The 18,697-nt window shown below is 51.4% G+C and overlaps 1 protein-coding gene across 3 annotated transcripts in view; it reads left to right on the top strand.

The window, feature by feature from the left end:
• The window catches only part of ALPK3 (alpha kinase 3), a 34,530-nt gene extending 16,022 nt beyond the window's left edge, over window positions 1–18,508 (top strand). For 2 of the 3 annotated variants that reach the window (XM_056346843.1, XM_056346845.1), the window contains exons 3-13: window positions 4,022–4,139; window positions 5,427–6,435; window positions 10,036–11,884; window positions 13,011–13,158; window positions 14,561–14,688; window positions 14,963–14,998; window positions 15,120–15,394; window positions 15,749–15,837; window positions 16,063–16,280; window positions 16,477–16,525; window positions 16,696–18,508. In XM_056346843.1, coding sequence (XP_056202818.1) covers window positions 4,022–4,139; window positions 5,427–6,435; window positions 10,036–11,884; window positions 13,011–13,158; window positions 14,561–14,688; window positions 14,963–14,998; window positions 15,120–15,394; window positions 15,749–15,837; window positions 16,063–16,280; window positions 16,477–16,525; window positions 16,696–17,017 — 4,241 coding nt within the window. In that variant the 3' untranslated portion in view covers window positions 17,018–18,508. Of the gene's footprint in view, window positions 1–178; window positions 3,065–4,021; window positions 4,140–5,426; window positions 6,436–10,035; window positions 11,885–13,010; window positions 13,159–14,560; window positions 14,689–14,962; window positions 14,999–15,119; window positions 15,395–15,748; window positions 15,838–16,062; window positions 16,281–16,476; window positions 16,526–16,695 lie in introns of those variants that run through there. The other variant, XM_056346844.1, reaches the window with a different exon arrangement.
• The last annotated feature ends 189 nt before the right edge of the window (window positions 18,509–18,697 follow it).

Below are 18,697 nucleotides of genomic sequence, written 5' to 3' on the forward strand. Positions count from 1 at the left end.
CTAGTGGATGAGGATTTTAGTAAGCATAAAGCTGAACTTGTTGCATTTGTGGCCCTCTTAGGGAAATGTTTGAAGGATGAGAATTAAATGCTTGAATGAAGGATGTCTGGAGAAATGCAGGGGCTGTGAGAGGGGTGGATGGGTGGGTTTGGGGATGGGGTAGTTGAGTACAAGAGCAGACAGAGAGCTGGTGGGAGGCGAGGATGCCTGGATTTGGGGCAGCCAGTGCAAGAGAGGGATGGAGAATGAGCACACAGGCTGCTGGCGTGGGGAGCTACTGCTCTTAGTGAGTATCTGTCCCTCCTCTCAGCATTACTGGATGCTTCCTTGTCTTCAGGTGATGGGGAGATTTAAATCGATAAAGCCAGAAAGGATGAGATCTTACCATGACTTTTCCTCCCAAAACTGCTTGAAGCCCTTAGTTCACATAGCTTGTGTAAAGCAGAAACGGGAAACTGGAGACTGTGTAATTGTTCTAAACTTTCCACCTTCCTAAGTTTCAGAAGGCTAACTGCTGCCTGCCCCAAAAAAGTTGCTTTAAATGGAGTTTCTCTAGGTGATTTTGGATAACTATTGCAATAACTGTTTTGGATAAGGTCACCAAAGCTCTGAAGAATTCCCAGACTTCTAACAACTTTGGGGGAAAAATATTTGATCTAAACTTGGCAATCTCCATGAAAAAAAACTAAATCTTTGCATATAAAAGTCTCCTGGGTCCTGCAGTAGCTGGTCATCATGCTGGAGCAATGCTTCTGGAAGACATGCTTCCCAAAAACTTTTGCTGGGCTCAAAGATGTGCAGTGGACACCTGCCCTCCTCCCCAGGAATGCCCAGCACCACTCTGTCTGCAACTGGGGGGCACTTGCTGGTGAACACATGGGACCAGCTGCCAGCAAATCCTTCTTGTCACCAGCTGTACAGTGGGTCTACAGGAGTGACAGGTTTTGGAAGGGTGAGTGCCTGATCTATGAATGGCTGCTCTCCAGCAATGTGCTTATGTTAAGGGTGGGCAACTGGTGCCCTGCAGTGTGGCAGTACCTGCTGATGGTGCCCTTGGGTCAGCTACCCTGTCCCACTGGCACCCTTAAAACTGGCCTGTCATGGCAGCTGGGCTAACTACAGATGTTGTGGTTGCAGGGGTTGTGCCCAGGAGTGATGCCTGCCCTCCCCACCCTGTGAGCTAGGGGAATTTTATTTGCTCAGAAGCCTGAAGACTGATGCCTACAGTGTCAGCAGCAGCTCCCCTCCAGTGGAGTACAGGGAGCCTTGCCCCTGCACAGCATCTCTTCATTCCCTGCTTGGTTCCAGTTACAGCCCCTAGGGAGGGACAGCTGTTGTTTGAACAGGCAGCTGGGGCCGCTGTTTCCGCATGGGAGGTGCGAAGCCTTTCAGCATCCCTCTGCCTACAGGTTTCCAGCCATCACTTGCCTGTAGCTCCCTTTCACTGCAGGCTGGAGGCTGCAGCAGGGGCTAGTCCCTTCTTGTCTGTACTGGGCTGGTATGGTGGTAGCCCCTGGTAGGGAGCAGGTAGCCTCAAGGACACAAATGCTACAGGTCAAAGGGCGTTTAGGCTTAACAGGAGGAAAATCTTTTCATGGAGCCACTACACAGCTATAGAAATTGCAGCTCTTTCTGGCAGTTGTCAGCTGGGAATAGGAATTGGCTTCAGAGGCCACGGGGCGGGGGGGAACACAACATCACAGGTTTCTTGGAAATGATAAGCTTGCAGTTCCCAGAATTGGAATCCCTTTGATTGCTGTTCATAGAGTATTAGGAGAATCTACCTGCCAGCTCCCTGCATTATGAACTCTGGGGGCCTCCTGAAGGTCTTGTATGCAGAACAGCCCTTGGGAGGGCTGGGGTTGCCCTGGGCAAAGTGTGAGCTGTGTATGAAAATTGGTTTGTTTCTTTTCCCTGGACCAGAAGGAAACAGCCACATGCTTATTCAGCTCAGGGTACAGTTGCCAAGTATAGTCAGTAGCTAATACTTACGGAAAACATAAGCAGCAGCATTGATCCCTGGTGATCCCATCGCTAGGGTACACTTGTGGCCTCCTCCAGTTAGCACTTTAGGGCTCATTTGCTTCAGCTGTAAGTATCTGAGGGCTTTGCACTTATGCAAACTAGTTTGGAGGGCCAGAGCAGCAGCAGCGAGCAGACCATGGCAAGATGGGGACTAAAGGGGAAGATGGAGAGCCTTGCAAGAAGGGCTTCAGGAGAAAGTCATGACTTAGCTTCCTGCAGAAGAGTAGGAACAAAGTACTAACCAACAGAAAGCCAAAGCTGCTGATGGTAGCAGTGGGAGGGGAATGAGGCAGGAAAGGGTGCAAGAGATGTATGGGCAGTGGGGATGGAGAGGGTCGATGCCAGGGGCAGGGCATCTACCTGACCTCAATGAGCAAAAGAAGATAATAGGGGAAAATCAAGTCTGCAGGGGTATTTGGGCTATGGGGATGGCTGTTCTTTATGGAAAAGAGCAGGAAAGAAAAACTCTTTTGAGACTTGCCCTAACCCTGTCTGGTTCCAGGGGGCTAAGTCCCTTGAGGCCCCAGAGGATGCTGGAGAGCCCCAGCAAGCAAGGGATGGGGATAGGGAGTATATCAAAAGAGCAGACTGTGGCAGGAACGGCCAAGTGATACATGAAGAGGAGATCTGGTATATGCTGCTTTTCTAGTCAAAGGCATTTTGAGTTGGCCAAAACCAGGGTGAATTCCTGCTGATGAATCCTTGCTCCTGGTCTTTCACTCCCACTATGGGACCTTCATGGGAGCAGGTGTAAGCTGGGCTCAGGCATTGCTACAAGCTGCCAGCATCTCTGGCTGGTGCAAATAGGAGGCTCCTGACCCTGGAAATGAAAAGGGCCCTGGTCAGGTTGGCAGCTGGGAAGGGTCCAGGTTAGGTGGGTAGTGCCCTGTCCCTGCCCTCTCTCCACTTCAGAGCCAGAGTCTGGATGCATTGGATATTCCTGGAGAGCCCTTGCTGGCCCCATGCCAGGGCTGTTAATGAGACCTGACCTTCTGGCTCCATTCTGGGATGCTGGGGAGACCCTTGGGGACTGGTGGAGGTAAGCAGTGTGCTGGACTCGCTTTGGCAGCAGAGAAAGCCAGCAGCGGTGTTTGCAGGAGATAAGCTTCAGATGTCTGTCCTGGGGCTTTGAACAACTGTTGAGCACATCAACTTAAGCGGAGGCATGATGTGATCATTGAAACTTTTATCCCATGCCCTTGGGGTCAGCTTGGCTATGTGGAGAGCCCTGTGTGAAGTCTGGGAACCAATGTTGGCCACTAGCTTGAGCAGTTTTCCCCTGAAAACTGCTCTTATTCTGAGCAAGAGCTGCTGCTAGTGGAAAACTAGGTCTGTGGCTAGCCCTGGTCCATGTCAGGCACTCATGCTGATCCACCACTCCTGTTGCTAGCAGGAACATGGCTGCATGCCCAGCCTGCTAGCCAGCCAGTCACGCACATCATGATGTCATTTTACTGAAAAGGCAGATGACATCTGTTGTCAAGTGACATTTGTAGGACACCAGACTGGCTGTGATGCAATCAAGGTTGTTTCTGTTCAATGGAAACTTTTGGATCATCTTACAGGCTGTGACACTTGGTGAAAAGCTGTGAGCTCCGTGGAGGGGTGGATGCCTGTTTTCTAACCTTGGCCTTAGTCTCAGCAAAACATGCCTCTTCCTATAAAAGTGACAGTATGCTCACCTTCTCCCAGCCAGTGTTACAGGAGACGATCGTGTGATCTACTCCCCTATGAGGGATGAAGTGCTGGGATTTTTTTCTCAAAAATAGCCCTATTCCTAGGAGTGATAAAAGACTTGGATAAACCCATCAGGGTTTCCACTGACAACACTTTCTGCTGTGTGATGTAAAGAATGCAGTGAGCCAAGAATAACATGTATCCTATTCTGCTGGAGCATTTTGTTTTGCTGTTGATACCTTGTCCCCACAGGAGCAGGTGTGCTGTGCTACTGGTTGCAATGTTTCACACCCTAATATACCACATGTCTCCTCCCCAGGATACCCACAGCCAGAGGTGACATGGTATAAGGATGATGAAGAGATGGACCGCTACTGTGGCTTACCTAAGTATGAGATATTCCGTCATGGAAATCGCCACACATTGCAGCTGTACAAGTGAGTAGAGAAGTTGGAGAGTGGTTGGATTTGGTGATGGGAGCTCCAAGCACATTTTCAGTATTTGGAGGAGCTGGCTGTCAGCAGTGATCTCCCCACAGCACCCAGGCTGGCCCCTTCTGCTCCCCATTACCATGTTCCTGGCTGTCCCTTCCCCTTCAGCTCTTTGACTGCCTGATCACATCAGCATGAGATCCATTACTGCATCTGGGAATAGCTGCCGTGCTGAAAGCAAGAGGAAGGTCAGGAGAAATTTCTCTCTGGAGCCTTCAATGCTGGTGGCAATGTGTGCTATAGCTGCACCAGATAGGAGCTGAGCATTAGGGTTGGGCGAAGGTGAGCAAAGGGGAAGTACTAGCTGCCACCAGGATGATGGTCTGGGGGATCAGGCAGGACAAGGACAGAAACAGTTCATATGAGTGTTCTAGGCAACGGCAAAGAGACAGAGGGGCTGCAGCCCTCGCCCAGAAGGACCTTTCATAGCTCTCACTGTGAGGTCAGGGAAGGAAAGGGCTGCTTTGGCACTTGGATGGAGGGCCACCTCTATTCATCCCTGACTACCAGCTTCTTTTAACTTTAAACGAGGACCGTATTTCTGGAGAGCCAGGCACACCATCTGTGTCCCTGGCAAGCAGAGATGTGTTGCACCTCAGGTCCTGGATTTGGGATGTCAGAAGGTGTAGCACTGTCTGAAAGAGCAGAATATTGGTACTGCTGATAGTCCTGTCATCCTTATGCTTTTAGCCTGGCTTTTCTGCCACCTCAGATGTGCTCCAGGTTTCCATCAGAGGCTGGTTCACCTCCTGCCAGGAGCAGGGATCTCCATGGGCCAGGCGTTCCTGAGGGGTGAAAGCAGAGATGGCATGTGTATGCCTGTGAAGCAAAGGGGGAAGGCTGTAGTAAGGTAGTAGAATGGAGGAAGAACAGAAATGTCATGTAGGCTGTGAAGAGCTAAGAGGAGAAGATCCTGCAGAGGAATATGGCCAAGAACAGCTGGGACGCCTGGTGCTAGCTGTTCCTCCTCAATCACAGCCCTCTTATCAGAGTTACAGCTCAGGGCAGAGCTGAGTACTGGTTTAACATCCAACTTGCTTATCTGCTAGTGCTGAGAACAGGCAGAGCCTGGGGAGGGAGGCCAGCTCCAGGCCTACCACAGGTACCTCAAGGGCCATGTCTTTGTCTTCTGGCCCCTGTGGAGCAAGAAGTGGGACAGCATGTATGCCTGTGTGCCCAGCCATAGTGCCTGGGGAGGATGGGCAGGTCTCATGCAGAGCTTTTGGTTTCCAGGTGCCAAGAAGAAGATGCAGGCATTTACCAGGCCTCAGCTAGAAATAACAAAGGCATTGTGTCCTGCTCTGGTGTGTTGGAAGTGGGAATGATGACGGAATTCAAAATCCATCAGAAGTGGTTTGACAAAATTAAGAGAAAAGCTGAAGAAAAGTTGCAAGAGATAGAACAAGGCAAGAAACGAGGGAAAGAAAATGTGGAGGTGGAGAAGCTGCAGGGAATGAGCCCTGATCGGCTCCAGAGGAAGCGGCGGCTGGCCAGGGATCTGAATCTCCAGTCAGGAGCCTCTAGGTGGGAGGAGGATGCAGCAAAAGTGCATGTTGCAGATTCCCAGTCTATTAATGAGCCAAAGGAACAGCCAGTCAATGCGGTGACAGGCTTTCCAAACAAACTGATAGCACCTTTGAAAGCAGAGGTGACCACCAATGGAGATGCCCCTTTGGAAAGTGTGGAGGAGAATGGGAACAGCTTTCTTGCGTACATCTACGAGACTGTGGAGGACCTAGCAACTAAGCCAGTGGCAAAAGACTCTGCAGCTAAAAAGAAAAAGAAGGTGGAGGCTCCTCCCGCAGTGAAGCAGGAAGCTTCCAAGAGAGAACAAAGTGGGCGAGACAGGGCCAGTCCCTCTCTAAATCCAAGGTTTGCCCCTCCTGTCCCTTTACGCAGGAGTGCACGTTTAAGGGTGGCAAATGATCAAGAAGAGGAAAAGAGTCCAAAAGTCAAAGAGCCTGGGAAAGCTGTGAATCATGATACTAATGGCGACATGCACTTCTCTTTGAAAGAGATGTATTTTGATAAGCAAGTGAAGCCAGCAGCAGGGGAAGAGGAAGTGGGAGCCAAGGAAGAGGCTGTGAGCAAGGCTGCCCTGCAGCCTGTAGCAGTCAGCAGACAGACAGAGGATGCTCTGCCATCCTCGGAGGTGATGGAGGCAGGACCTGTGCCGTCTGAGGGACAAAGAGGCCAGCACCAAGCCCAGAAGTTGGAAGGAAACAAAGCCGTCAGTCCAGAGGTAACTAGGACAGAAAACAGCCAACACAGGGGTTGTAACAAGAAAATATTTGTGCTGCACCATTGTATTGTGGCACCAGCTCTGAGAGGCTGCATGTATCCCATGGGATCTGCTGCTGAGGCTTCATAGTTCTCCACTGGCAAAAGCATCCAGGAAAAAGGTCTTTCTGGACTTTTTGTGCCCAGACAACAGAGCTTCCACCCCATCTCCAAATAACTGTCAGATGAGGTGGTGAGGCAAAGATGTATGTCAGGGCCCTCTAGCCAAGCAGCTGGTCTCTGGGTGGCCTGGGGCATGCTGTGAGCTCTCTTGTTTAATCTGTAGGCTGACCTCATCCAAAATGTTTCCAAATCTGTTAAGCAGGGAGCACTGAATGGCTATTTATAGTTGGGGGTGGATGCCTTGTGCTTATGGCAGGCAGTGAGACGGATGACATGTTCAGTTTAGCAACTGCACCTGAACTTCAGCCGGTGTTTAATGAGCCCCCCCCATGCAAATGAGCACAGCGTGCTAGGTATACCACATGAGCTGTGCCACGTAGGTCATTGAATTTTATAAATTTATAAATAGTATAAATTTATAAATTATATATAAATTTATTAATAAATTTATAAATACAGTGCAACATGTATACAGTAGATTTGGGCTATTTTTTGGCTCTTCTCTGTTGGAAAAACTCTGTTGCAAGACTCATTGTGGTGCTGATACAGTGCCAGGGTACAGCACCTGCTCCTGACCCTCACTGCATCTTTTAGTCAACTTCTATTTTTGTCACTCAACCTGAAGCATTTTCCATGAAAATATTAGACTGAAAGTTACCAGTCTTTTTTCATTTCCCATTTTTCTTTAATGACCCCTTCTGTGCTAAAAGGTTCTGAGTCCAATTTGCAGGTCCTGTCAGTATTTGATGTTTGAGCTATGGCAGGTGTACACTTTCAGTACAGACTAAAACACTTCAGCACGATCAGAGGGTGCAGCCCATCTCCCTTGGTAGGTAATGCAAATACTTCAGGCTGTGGAAACATGCATAATACAGAAAGTGGTACTGCTGGTTGCTCCAGTGAAAAAAAATTTCTTTCTTCTGGATTTTTTTACCCGTAGGCAGGAAAATCATTTACTGGTAATGTAATGCTATGTTAAGCAGTGAAGTGAGCATCTGGGTCCTGGCCTTGCCACAGTGTAGCACCCTGAACCCATGTTTAACCTTGACCCATCAGCATTCCATATTGCTACAGAAATTACTGCTGTGCATGTGAGCCCATGACAAAGCAGTTTTTCTCCCTCTGCATTTTTACACCCCTTGCTCTTAAGGAGGACGGAAAGTGTTGGTGTGTAGTAGCCAGGCTTGGGCTGTCATCTCTGAGCCTTTGACATACATAAAGGTATTTTCCTCTTCAAAAACCCACTTACAGAGGGAAACCTGTAACTTGCCAGCTGGTGGGCCTTTGAGTAGACAAAAGGGAATGCTTTTGATTTGAATTTGAATGCATCAGCTAGTAGTGATGCTGGGGAAAGGGCTCAGACTTCCGTGTGACCAGATAAGCCATTTTAAAGCCCTTTAAAGCTGACTCTGAAGTGTTTGAGGATATTTTCACTCCCCAGGACATGGGTTGCTTGTCTTTTTCTTTTTTAATCTCTCTTAAACAAGACAAGGTCATAGCATAAGTATCTTCCTCACCTTGGGACTAGCTGCTGGGCTTCATGCTCAGGACTTTTCTTTTGAGCTGGATTTATCTGTAGCAGAAGGGCTTTCCAAAATGCCAGGATCTGAACATCCTCATGCATGAGAGCAAGGAAGAAACTGAATTTGCATGGTGATTGCTCTTGCCTAACTTAAATTGATAATTTTATTACTCAAACTAGAGGCATATAAGAGTTTTACAGTTACTTAAGGACAGATGCCTTTCTGAAAAGCTTTCTGCAAGCTTTTCTGAATAAGCTTTAGTTTGCGCACCAATGATAAGGAAACTTCCCCCAAGTCCTCTTCAGCCAAAGAGATGCCCTTATTGACCAGCACCATTGTGTAGAGCTAGCTCTGTGCATCCATCGGTGAACCACCACCCTTGGTCCACCTCAGGCCCCCTTGGGCACTGTGCTGCTCAGCCCCTGGTGCAGAGGGCCCAGGGCTGGCCCTGCGGTTAGATTGGGCAGTGTCCATCCCCATACCTTTCTGTGCCTTGGAGGACCTAATAGTGTGGTAAAACCCAGTGGGGTTTCACTGTATAAAGCCTATCTGTCTCTTAAAATTATACCTTTTAAGCCTGAGCACTGGGGTGCTCTGTGTTGTGACACTCAGCCTGTGGAAGCAGGCAAGCAGAGAACTTGCCTCTGACCCCCAGGACATGGTTCTAAGGGAGCAGCAGCAGGGATGTGTGGCATTTGGGGGGTGCCCGTGCAGCCCTGTGAACTGTGGAGCCCTATTTCTGCACACCCTGTGTGCAGAGACAAACTGCCCAGCCTTTGGCATCCTTTATAGTCTACCAAGGAAGCAGACTTGAATTGTGTGTGCAGTAATAGCCCCCCCTAATGCTGCTCTTCCCACCCCAGTCCTCTGATACTCACATTGTTGTAACAGTGGCCAGGGGAAGGGCTTGCTGAGACCATCATTACCTTTCCTGTTTTTTCCAAGATTCAAATGAAGCTGAAGTGGCACAAAATAGAATGGGTAAGTGCCACAGCGCTCCTTTCCCATGGACCTCATTTTGGAGGCTTAAAGCTCAAGTCAGAGGCCTCAAAATCTTTAGCAGCAGATACTCTGGGATGGAAGGAGAACCTGTTGTGTACATGCCCTGTTCCCATGTGATTGTCTTGGTGTTGCTAGCTGAGTATCAGCTGGGCGCAGCATGTATCAGTGCTATTGCTGCCTCCCCTGAGCCTTACCCTACAAAAATAGATAGTGCTCCTTGGCTGAAGGATTTCACCAGATCTCCTCAGGGTAAAGCTCAGCCATCACAGCGGTCAGTTTGCTGAAATGTCTGCTAGTGTGCAAGCTGCAGTCGGAAACATTTGAGCTTCCCGAATGTCAAAGAAACAGGATGGTTGAATAGCACAGATAACGTTATGGTGTACAGTTTCACTATGAATCATTTGGGCAGCCTCATCCAGATGGTGTGTGACATGACGATCACCCAATCCCACAGTGGAGATTGCAGATATAGTATAGGGGGAACACTGAGTCTTAAAAAAGAGCAAGGAAATTACACAAGGTCTTGGCAATGACTGATAAAAATGGGAAAGTTTTGCTCCTTGGGAAGGCACCATGTCAGAGAAAACTGCATTAAAGACCATTTAATGTTTTAGAGAGGTAGATTTCCTGCTTCTTTGTGCACAACCAAGGCATTGAAAGGCAGAAGAGTTGATTAGAAGAAAAAAAAAAAAAAGTTTTGTGCAGCATGACAGGGGGCTGTGGGACCCACTATTGCGGGACAGTGGTGAAGCCAGGAGGCCCTGGACGAGTGAGTATCAGTGATACCAAGTTAATACTTATGACTGAAGCAGAAGTTGGGCAGTGCCATGTGGTACATATGGACCACAAGCACCACTGAGCAGACCCAGGCAGTAAAATTACGCTAACTTTCTATATATATTTTTTCCCACTAGGTTGGAGCAGCAGTGGGACAGTCTGCTAGTGACCTAAAACACCCAGAGTCCAATCCAATTGTAGGGACCGGTCAGCAAGCCAGTAAGTTAGAGGAGCTCAGGAAAGAGGTGCCTGTCTCCCAGGAGAGCAGGGGGGCTGGGAAAAGGACAAATTCTCAGCTGAGGCCTCAGGAGCCACCAAAGCCACCATCACCTTCTCCAGACCATGTGCAGTCCAGCAAGGAGCACCCTCCCACTAGGAAGCAAGCAGAAGGACATTCCCATGCTCTTGAGGTTAGAGAGACCCAACAAGGACTGTTAAATCAAGAAGACAAAAGCCAAGGTGAAGAGAAGCCATTGCTAAAGAAATCAAGTTCTCCAGAGCCTGGTGACAACACTCTTCTTAAGCAAATCACACAACAGACAGTAGTCAAGGATGAGAAGAGCAAAGAGACAGGAGCAGAGCTGTCTGGGAGCTGTCCTGGTGCAGAGGCAGGAGAGAGCAGTGCAACAAAGCCATCTCCTGCGGCTTCACAGGGGGAGGCAGGAGGGACACCTTTGGGACTTCAGGAGACTAAAACACCAGCTCCTGCTTCAGTTCAGCTTGTCAAGGAAGAGCTGCTTCCCGCTCCTGCAGCAGGGATGTTGGTGGCTCAGGAGGTACCGCTTGCAGCTCATGGTGCCCCAGGATTAGAGGCCACAGCAGGAGAGGTCCCATCTGGAGCCCAGCTGCTGCCTCCTGCAAGCAGAGAAACAAAAATCAAAATGGCAGATGGATCTGCCCCTCAAGAGAAGCTTTTAGCCAGCACTTTATGGAAGGAGAGTGCCAAACCAGTGCCTGTAGGACCTCAGGAGAAAGAAGGAGGAGAGCAAACAGCTGCAGCTCCATGCCAGGAACCGGCAGCACCTTTAGGCACTTTAGAAGGAGGTGCTGAGGTTCAGCCACAAGTACCACTGGTCCTGTCTAGGCCTGAGAGACCTCGGGAGATGTCTTTAGAGGAGGAGATGCAGCACAAAAACCTTGTTTCCTCCTTGAAGAACTATCTACTGCTGCTTTTAAAAATGTCAGATAGCAGTCAGGATGCCACAAAAGACACTGACCCCAGGGACAAGGAGCAGCCCAATGGAGAGGAAGCCATGCTCCCAGAGATGGGCATTGCAGGCCTGAGCCCCTGCACCTCAAGGAGAGTTTTGGAAAAGGTACAAAACAACCAGCTCTTCCAGACAGCAGAGAGCTTGCCTCTGACCCCCAGGACATCCAGGCGGATCACAGGCATGATTAACGAGGAATTTGTTACCAGCAAGGAGATGCTGGCTTGCAGGCCTGTGCCCCCAAAGAGACGTACCCGGGTTGCTCCTGAGGCGGAGGGACCACCCCAGCTCTCTGTGCCCTCCATTGTGGTGGGCAGTATGCTGGCAGCTGAAGCAGGGCAGCCTCCTAATAACATATCCAACTTGCCTCCAGTGAGCCCTGAAAAAGAGAGCCCTGGTGACCCTTTGACAGTGCTACCTTGTGCCACACCAGAGGAGCTTGCTTCTGGGGCCCGGCGCAAAATATACCTGCCAAAAACCAAGCAGGTGGGGGAGGAAGAGGAGGCAACCCCAGAGAGCTTGGAGCACCTGAGAAGTCCTACCATTTCACCATGGCAACCTAGGAATAACATAGCCCTGTTGCCGTCGCCTGCCCTGGCTCCATCCCTTCCTGCAGAGCAGCGCTCGCCAACCCTTGTGAGGAAGATGTCCACACTGGAGGTTCCTAAGTTGTATGAGGAGCCCACAGGTGACAGCAGTGGTGACCACGAGGTCCCTGAAGATGCTAAGCCAGAAGCACAGCCAGCAGAGTCCAAGAAAACAAATAACCCATTTAAAGGTAAGGGAAAAAGTAATCCCATTAAGCACATTTCCTTATTGCCTACAGGGGGAACCTGGCCAGCTGAGCCCATGATAGCCAGCTAGGGCTGCATGAGTTTGGTGCGTTTGCAGGGTTTTCAGCATCACCCTTTGCCTGTGTGAAAGCCAGAAGTCTGTCCCAAGATTTCTTCCCTAGCACAGGGAGCGTGGAGGAATGTAAGAGACGGCAGTGCTGAGACTGCCTGTCTCTGCAGCCTGGACTTCCCTGGCTAAAGGAATCATATCATTTGTATTAGAATGAAGCTGGGTTAATTATCATTGATAATATACAGCTGTGGGTTGGCCGATGTAGATAAAGTGCAGCTGTGGGTGGTTAAGTGGTTGAGAGCCAATGAAGGGGGAGTAGCCAAGGAAGAGAAGGAGAGAGAGGAAGAAGTAAGAAGTAAGAGAAGAGAGAACACACGGCCTAGATGAGGCAGGATGAGGAGAAGGCAGCAGAGGGACTGTATGAAGAGTATGCTGGTATAAGGTGGTAAAAGACCTTGTTGCAGCGTGATAGTTTGGAGAGTGCTGCAACAATCATTCTCTTGTTTTTGGTCTCCATGTCCTGGTCCTTACTGTGACTCATGCTGGTTGGGGGTCCAGTGGGCATCAGCAGCATGCACACTCCTTTTTTGTGGTCAACCCCATGGTATGGTATGACTCCATGGTCAATGCTAATTTGATCCTTCATGGTGTTGAATTTGAAAAGGTGTAATCCTGGTGTTGAAGCACTTGTGGGAGCCAGGTGATATCTTCACAGAAATCAGCACTCTTGCAAAAGTAGGAGTAACCTTGGTAAATCCGTACTTCAGTAGATGATTGTTTCCTCCAACATTGTGTAGTGGTTTTCTGCATTGCCTCTGGCCAAGCCTCACTAGGTATTGCAGTGCTGTGCTGTTGAACAAATTTGTATCACCTGTATTCCACTGTATGTATTCAGGCAGAGGTAATGGGAAGGTAACGTTATACCAGGCTGTGTTGACATACATGTGATACCCAACACCAAAGTCCTAAGCAGCAGCACTGGAGTAGGCTGGCCTGTACCCAGAGCTACAGCCAGCACTGTGTGTCTCACCATTGACCTCTTTGCACCCTGTCTTTAGCTCCGCAGGTGATTCGTAAGATCAGGGCAGAACAATTTTCTGATGCATCAGGAAACCTGAAACTTTGGTGCCAGTTCTTCAATATTTTGACTGATTCTAAGCTGATGTGGTACAAAGATGAGATCCCTGTAGCAGAAGCCCAAAGGAGGTAACCTGCCAGCTCTGCTTCATTGTAGTCCTTGTGCATAGCCCTGAGTTCATGTTTTAAACCCAGCTCCTTGTGTTTACTGGGGTGAAGTTGCCCCTTCTGTTAAGGCTGCATGGGAAGCTCATTGCATGGCATAGTATGTTGTGAACTTTATCTTCTCATTGCCCGGGGAGGGAGGGATTGCCCAGATAGGGAATTGCTGCCAAATTAATCCTATTGATGCTCCATCTGGAAGTTTGGCTGAAGGGCCAATGCTTTGAGTAGCAGAGCCCTAGGGAGGGCAGGGGCTGAACCGAAACCTCAGAGAGGGCAGGGAAGGTGTTGTGCCCATCTCAGAGTTTGAGAGCTGCATGTGAGCTGCAAAACCCCAAGTGATATATGTGAGGGTGGCAGCTGTGCTGGGAGGGTCTGCATGCTGCACCCAAGCAGGCACTTCCATGCAACCACCACTGGGAAGCACCAACAGGGAAAAAATAGCTCTGGTTGTGCCCTCTCTGTCTCTTGACATTGCCATTGCACAGGGAAAGCATGTTTAGACAGCTGGGTGGCTTATATCCCAAATGCTCTTTTGGGTTCATTATGTAGAGCAACTAGTTGTCAAGCCCAAGGAAGCTTGTGTGGGAACATCGTCCACATTGGATAGGATTTGCCTGATACCTTTGAGCATCCCTTTATAATGAGTGGGCAGAAATGATCTTCTGTGGCAGATATTAGAGCTCAGGCAAGTGGACCAGGAGTAGCCATTGCCTTCTAGCTGACCAGAGCAGAGCCTGCTTAGCCAGCAGGTCTCAGGATGAGGGTCCTGCCTCTTTGGCTTATAGCCCCCATGCTGGTTCACACTGGCTGTGTGGGGTAGGCCTTTGGTTCTTGTGGAGACATGTCTGCCAGGTATGTTGCCACCTTGGCTAGAGGAACTGCCAGACCAAAGCTTGGTGCTGCAGGCTGGGGAAGACTGGCAGCCTACTGATACAGAGCTCGTGCTTTGCCAGTCCCTCAGAGAGGAGTGGGCTGCAGGATGGTGAGTGGTGTCTACCCTCACTCATGAACAGCTGAAGATTAAGCTGGACATCTCTGTGGCTGTTTGGCTTCCAGCCATCTCATCCAGATGTTGTTCTGTTAGCCCAAGCACAGCCCTGACTCAGCTACACTCAGAGGCTCAGTAGTGTGTAGCCCAATCCCAGACAGATTTTGCAGGGCTTGCCTGGAAGATAAGCATCTCTGTGAGTACAAACTTGAGGGTGGGACTCCTGGTGCCATGAGGTGCCAGGGAGTAGCTGGGATCCCCTTGGGCTGGCTTCCTTTGTAGCCCTTTTCCAGCCCTCCAAGGGCAGTGGCTGTCATAGGGCTCCTGTGTGCCTCCACGCATCATACAGGGCTGAGGCTATGCTCTGGTTTCTTCCAGTGCTGGAGACGAGGGCCAGGCAGCCTTGGCTATTGTGCAGGCATCCCAGAAGGACTGCGGGGTCTACCGGTGTGTGATCAGCAACGAGTACGGCACTGACTCCACTGACTTCCTGCTCAGCCCAGAAGGTGAGGAGCCCTCAGCAGCCCTACAGCTCTCCCAGCTGCCTGGGTGTGCTGTGGGGTGGTGTGACAAACTGCAAATAGGGCTTGGTGCTAGGCTGTGGAGGGCGAGCCTTGCATGCCCCATAACACCACCTCTGTGAGATGCATCTGCCTCCATGTCCTAATTTATGAGCAATTCACACCATCCTCCTTGCTGTCCCTTGGTGTGGAAGTGCATGGGGCAGGGTGGGACTCTGGCAGGACCTTGACACTTCTCTTTGCTTTCTGTCTCCTGTAGTGCTGTCAGGATTTATTTTGCGGGAAGAGATTGAAGGTAAGGGCCACATGCTGACTAGCTGCAACTGCTGCCCCTTCCTGTGCGGGGGCAGGCAGCTCTATGGTAGGGGCAGGACATGCCTGTGTTGCCCCCCCTCACCAGCTGTTCCCTCCTTCAGTTGGAGAGGAGATTGAGATGACGCCCATGGTGTTTGCGAAGGGTTTGGCTGACGCAGGCTACTGGGGGGATAAACTCTTCGGGCGTGTGGTGAGTGAGGACGTGGAAGTGGGTGCCGGTTTCCTGCGCAAAGCCTGCCGTGCCAGAGCTATCTATGGCCTGGAGCCTGTCTTTGAGTCTGGCTGCACCTGTGTCATCAAAGTGCACAATTTCATTGCCTTTGGGACCAAGAATGAGAACAGCCTTATTGAGAAGAACTACGATATCACCATCCAGGTGGGCATCCTTGTGGGTCACCTTCCACCTGTTTCCCCCACACCCTCCCCATCTGCCTATGCCATGGTCCCCACCTTCGTGCCCACATGCTCCATTTCCTTCCACTTTTTGAATGCTTTGGAGGGGTGGGGCCACGTTCCAGTGAGCTGGTGATGTCCTTGTTGTACTTTGCTTCAGCTCTTCTCTCTGAGCAACATGGAGCTGCTCCGAGCTTTCCTGTCCCTTGTCCTTTGACCACCAGGACAGGGAAGCAACTGGCAGTGGGCCCAGGGGATGCCTGGCCAGGCACAGGGTCCCAGGGACGCATTGGTACAAGACAAAACAGGTCCCTGACTCTTCTGTTTGCATCTCCAGGAATGTAAAATCCAGAACTCCAGCCGTGAGTACTGCAAGATCTTTGCTGCTGAGGCACGAGCTGTACCTGATTTTGGAGCAGTGCCCGAGTAAGTAAGGTGCTGCAGCTCCACTGGCTTGACATCCCAGCAGAGCATGCTGGGGCATAGTGAGAGAGTTCCCCATGGGTGCTGGGAACATCCCAAAGGGATGTCCCTCAGACAGAAGAGGTGTTGGGGCAAATGCAAAAGCCAGGGTTGCGGTGTGAATCTCCACTTGTTGCAGTGGGAGAGCTCAGCAGCTGATGCTGACCCCATCTGTATGCTCCCACACAGGATAATTCCTCTGTATCTGATCTACCGCCCGGCCAACAACATCCCTTATGCCACAATGGAGGAGGACTTGGGCGGGCCCTGTGAGCAGTACTGTGTCACTGAGAGAGATGGCAACTTGGTGGCACGAGGCACCTCAGAGATTGTGCTCAAATGCTGCACTTTTCAGCATTGGGTCTACCAGTGGACAAATGGAAACATCCTTGTGACTGACATGGAAGGTAAAGGGATCTCCCATCTGATTCCCGTGCCCCCTTGCTACCCTCTGGCCTGTAAGAGGAGAAAAAAACCCAGCCTTGCCCTTCTGCCTCTTTCCCCACATGCCATGGAGCCAGCTTCCCAGCAGGATAACCTGCCCTTGGTGCTGGTGCCCGGTTTCCTCTATGCAGAGACTAGTTGTCCTCCCTTTCATTACAGGAGTGGGCTGGAAGATGACCAACGTGCGGATTGCTACCAACCTGAAAGGGTGAGTGACCCTGAGCTGCTGGTGCAGGGTGGCCCTGGCTGTTCCCAGCTTTGCCAATCACGTGGCGAAGGGCCATGGTGGTGAGCATGGCTGGGCTCTGTCCTTGGCTTCCTGCTCTGGCAGGACATCTCCTGGTGCAAAGTAAGGTCTGAGGACAGCTGTGTTGGCAGGTACCAGGGGCTGAAGGAAAGCTGTTTTCCCTCCCTGCTGGAGCAATTCGTGGCTGCTCACCAGTGTAACCATTACTGCAGCATCCTGGGCCTGAAGACACTGGAGCCAGCCAAGCCCAAGGGCTCCAAGAGCCCCTCCATGGGTAGGAAATCTGCCCAGTCCAGTCCTCAGCTCCAGAAGAAAGGGCTGGCGAGTCCCCAGGGTACCCGCAAGGCTGCTGTGAGCCCCAAGAGCTCCCGCAGAGCTGCAGAAACAGGGGAGGCCCTGGCAGCCTCCAAACCTGGGTCAGGAGAGAGCAACAGGTCTGGCCGCCCACAGTAGCCAGAGCCCACTGCAGCTGGGACCCCTGACTCTGGACCCCAGCCCAAGCAGCCCGGAGGCAGCACGTGACCAGGCTGGGAAGCAGAGACCCTGGCAGCAGTCACTGCTGCCACTCTCCTCCCTTTAGCGCCCACCCCAGCCTGCAGTGCTTGCATTGTGTGACGTGTGCTAGTGTGAGCAGCTCAGCTGGGGTCCCAGGGGGGGCTGTGGGCAGTGTGGACCCCCTCACCAATACCTCTTCATAAGAGCTGCTGCTGGGGGTGGAGCCTGTGGGGCCACGTACCCCTCCACACTTGGGCTCGCTTTCCTCTCTCAATTCTCTGTTTGCCTTCCTTAAGGCAGGGGCTGTCAGACGTGCTCCCTCAGGCTTTGCAGGTGCCAGGCACCCTCCTTGGCTCCCCCCATCCACCAGCAAACTGAGAGTCCCAGCTGCCCTCCGGGCTCCCAGCACCTCACATCCCTCTGTGTCCTCCATAAAGTGACCAGGCCAAGCCCTGCCAGCGGTCTGTGTCAAGGGATGTGAACCCCAACAGCGCCCAGGTGGTCTCATTCGCCCTGGCACACTTTTAGAACGTTTTACTGCAGAGGGGTTCAGAGGTGAGCTGCAGGGCTCCTGCTGCTGTTGTGTAGGACTCTGGGGTACAGGCTAGTCCCATGGTGGGTCATTGGCATCTGTACCGGCAGCTGCACAGGGTTGCGATTTTGCACCCCTGCCCTCCCAGCTTTCCCTGCACCCTGGGGTGAGCCTCCCACCCCCTTGCTGGGTGGATGCTGAGGGTGGCGGTGCTGCTCTGGCGTGCTGGCCAGCACCCATTAAGGATGCTCTACCTCACACAGGGTGCCTGGGAGCAGGGCCAAGGGGAGACCTCCTGGCTGTGTCAGGCACTGGTTTGGCACATGTGGGTGTCCAACCCACAGGGCTCACCTCTCCTTGCCCACCTGCCATTTGCAGACCTTGCCCACCATGCCCAGCCCCATAGCATGACCTGATCATGCTTGCTTAGCATCACCCTTGCTTGGCACATGCCATACCCTGGTGGCCACTAACAGCACCTTCTCCAGATCCTGCTGCAGGAGGCAGTGACGGACAGGCACTGATGCTCATGCTGGAGAGTAAAACACTGTGTGTTGCGTCAAGCCTCCCTTGTGTCTGTCAGCTCACTCAGGCTGCAGCCAGCAGAGCATGGCAGTGGGCCGCAAGGCTTGGAAACAGCCTCAGCACTGCCTGCTTCATCTTGCTGCAGAGCATGGCCTTTCCTAGGGCTTTGGAGGAGGATGCTGGCCACCAGCAATGCCATCCAGCATGGTGGTGTCTGAAACAGTGGCTTGGTTCAGCCTGGTGGAGGAGGGAATGGACTGAGCTGGGAGTAAGGTGTGCTCTGGGGTCCTGGGGCTTTGTTGTTGGGTCATTGTAAAATAACAATGTACAGAATGTATCTGCCTTGGCAAATGGGTGCTCTCGAGTGCAATAAAGCAAAAAGGACTGGCCTACTCCCTGGCACTGTGGTCCCTGCAGAAAAGATGCACCCACAGCAGGACAGGTGGCTTTGTGCTCAGGGGAAGGAATCATCTTCAAGTAATGGCTTTACCCCCATCTGCACCCCACAGGGTAGAAGAGGGTGGCTTGGCTGGACCCTAAAGCTGGGACCTGGTGGAGGCTTGGCTTGTGAGGGTCTGCAG

The sequence above is a fragment of the Falco biarmicus genome, chromosome 7 (assembly GCF_023638135.1).
Source record: "Falco biarmicus isolate bFalBia1 chromosome 7, bFalBia1.pri, whole genome shotgun sequence".
In the NCBI taxonomy this organism is placed as follows: Eukaryota; Metazoa; Chordata; class Aves; order Falconiformes; family Falconidae; genus Falco; species Falco biarmicus.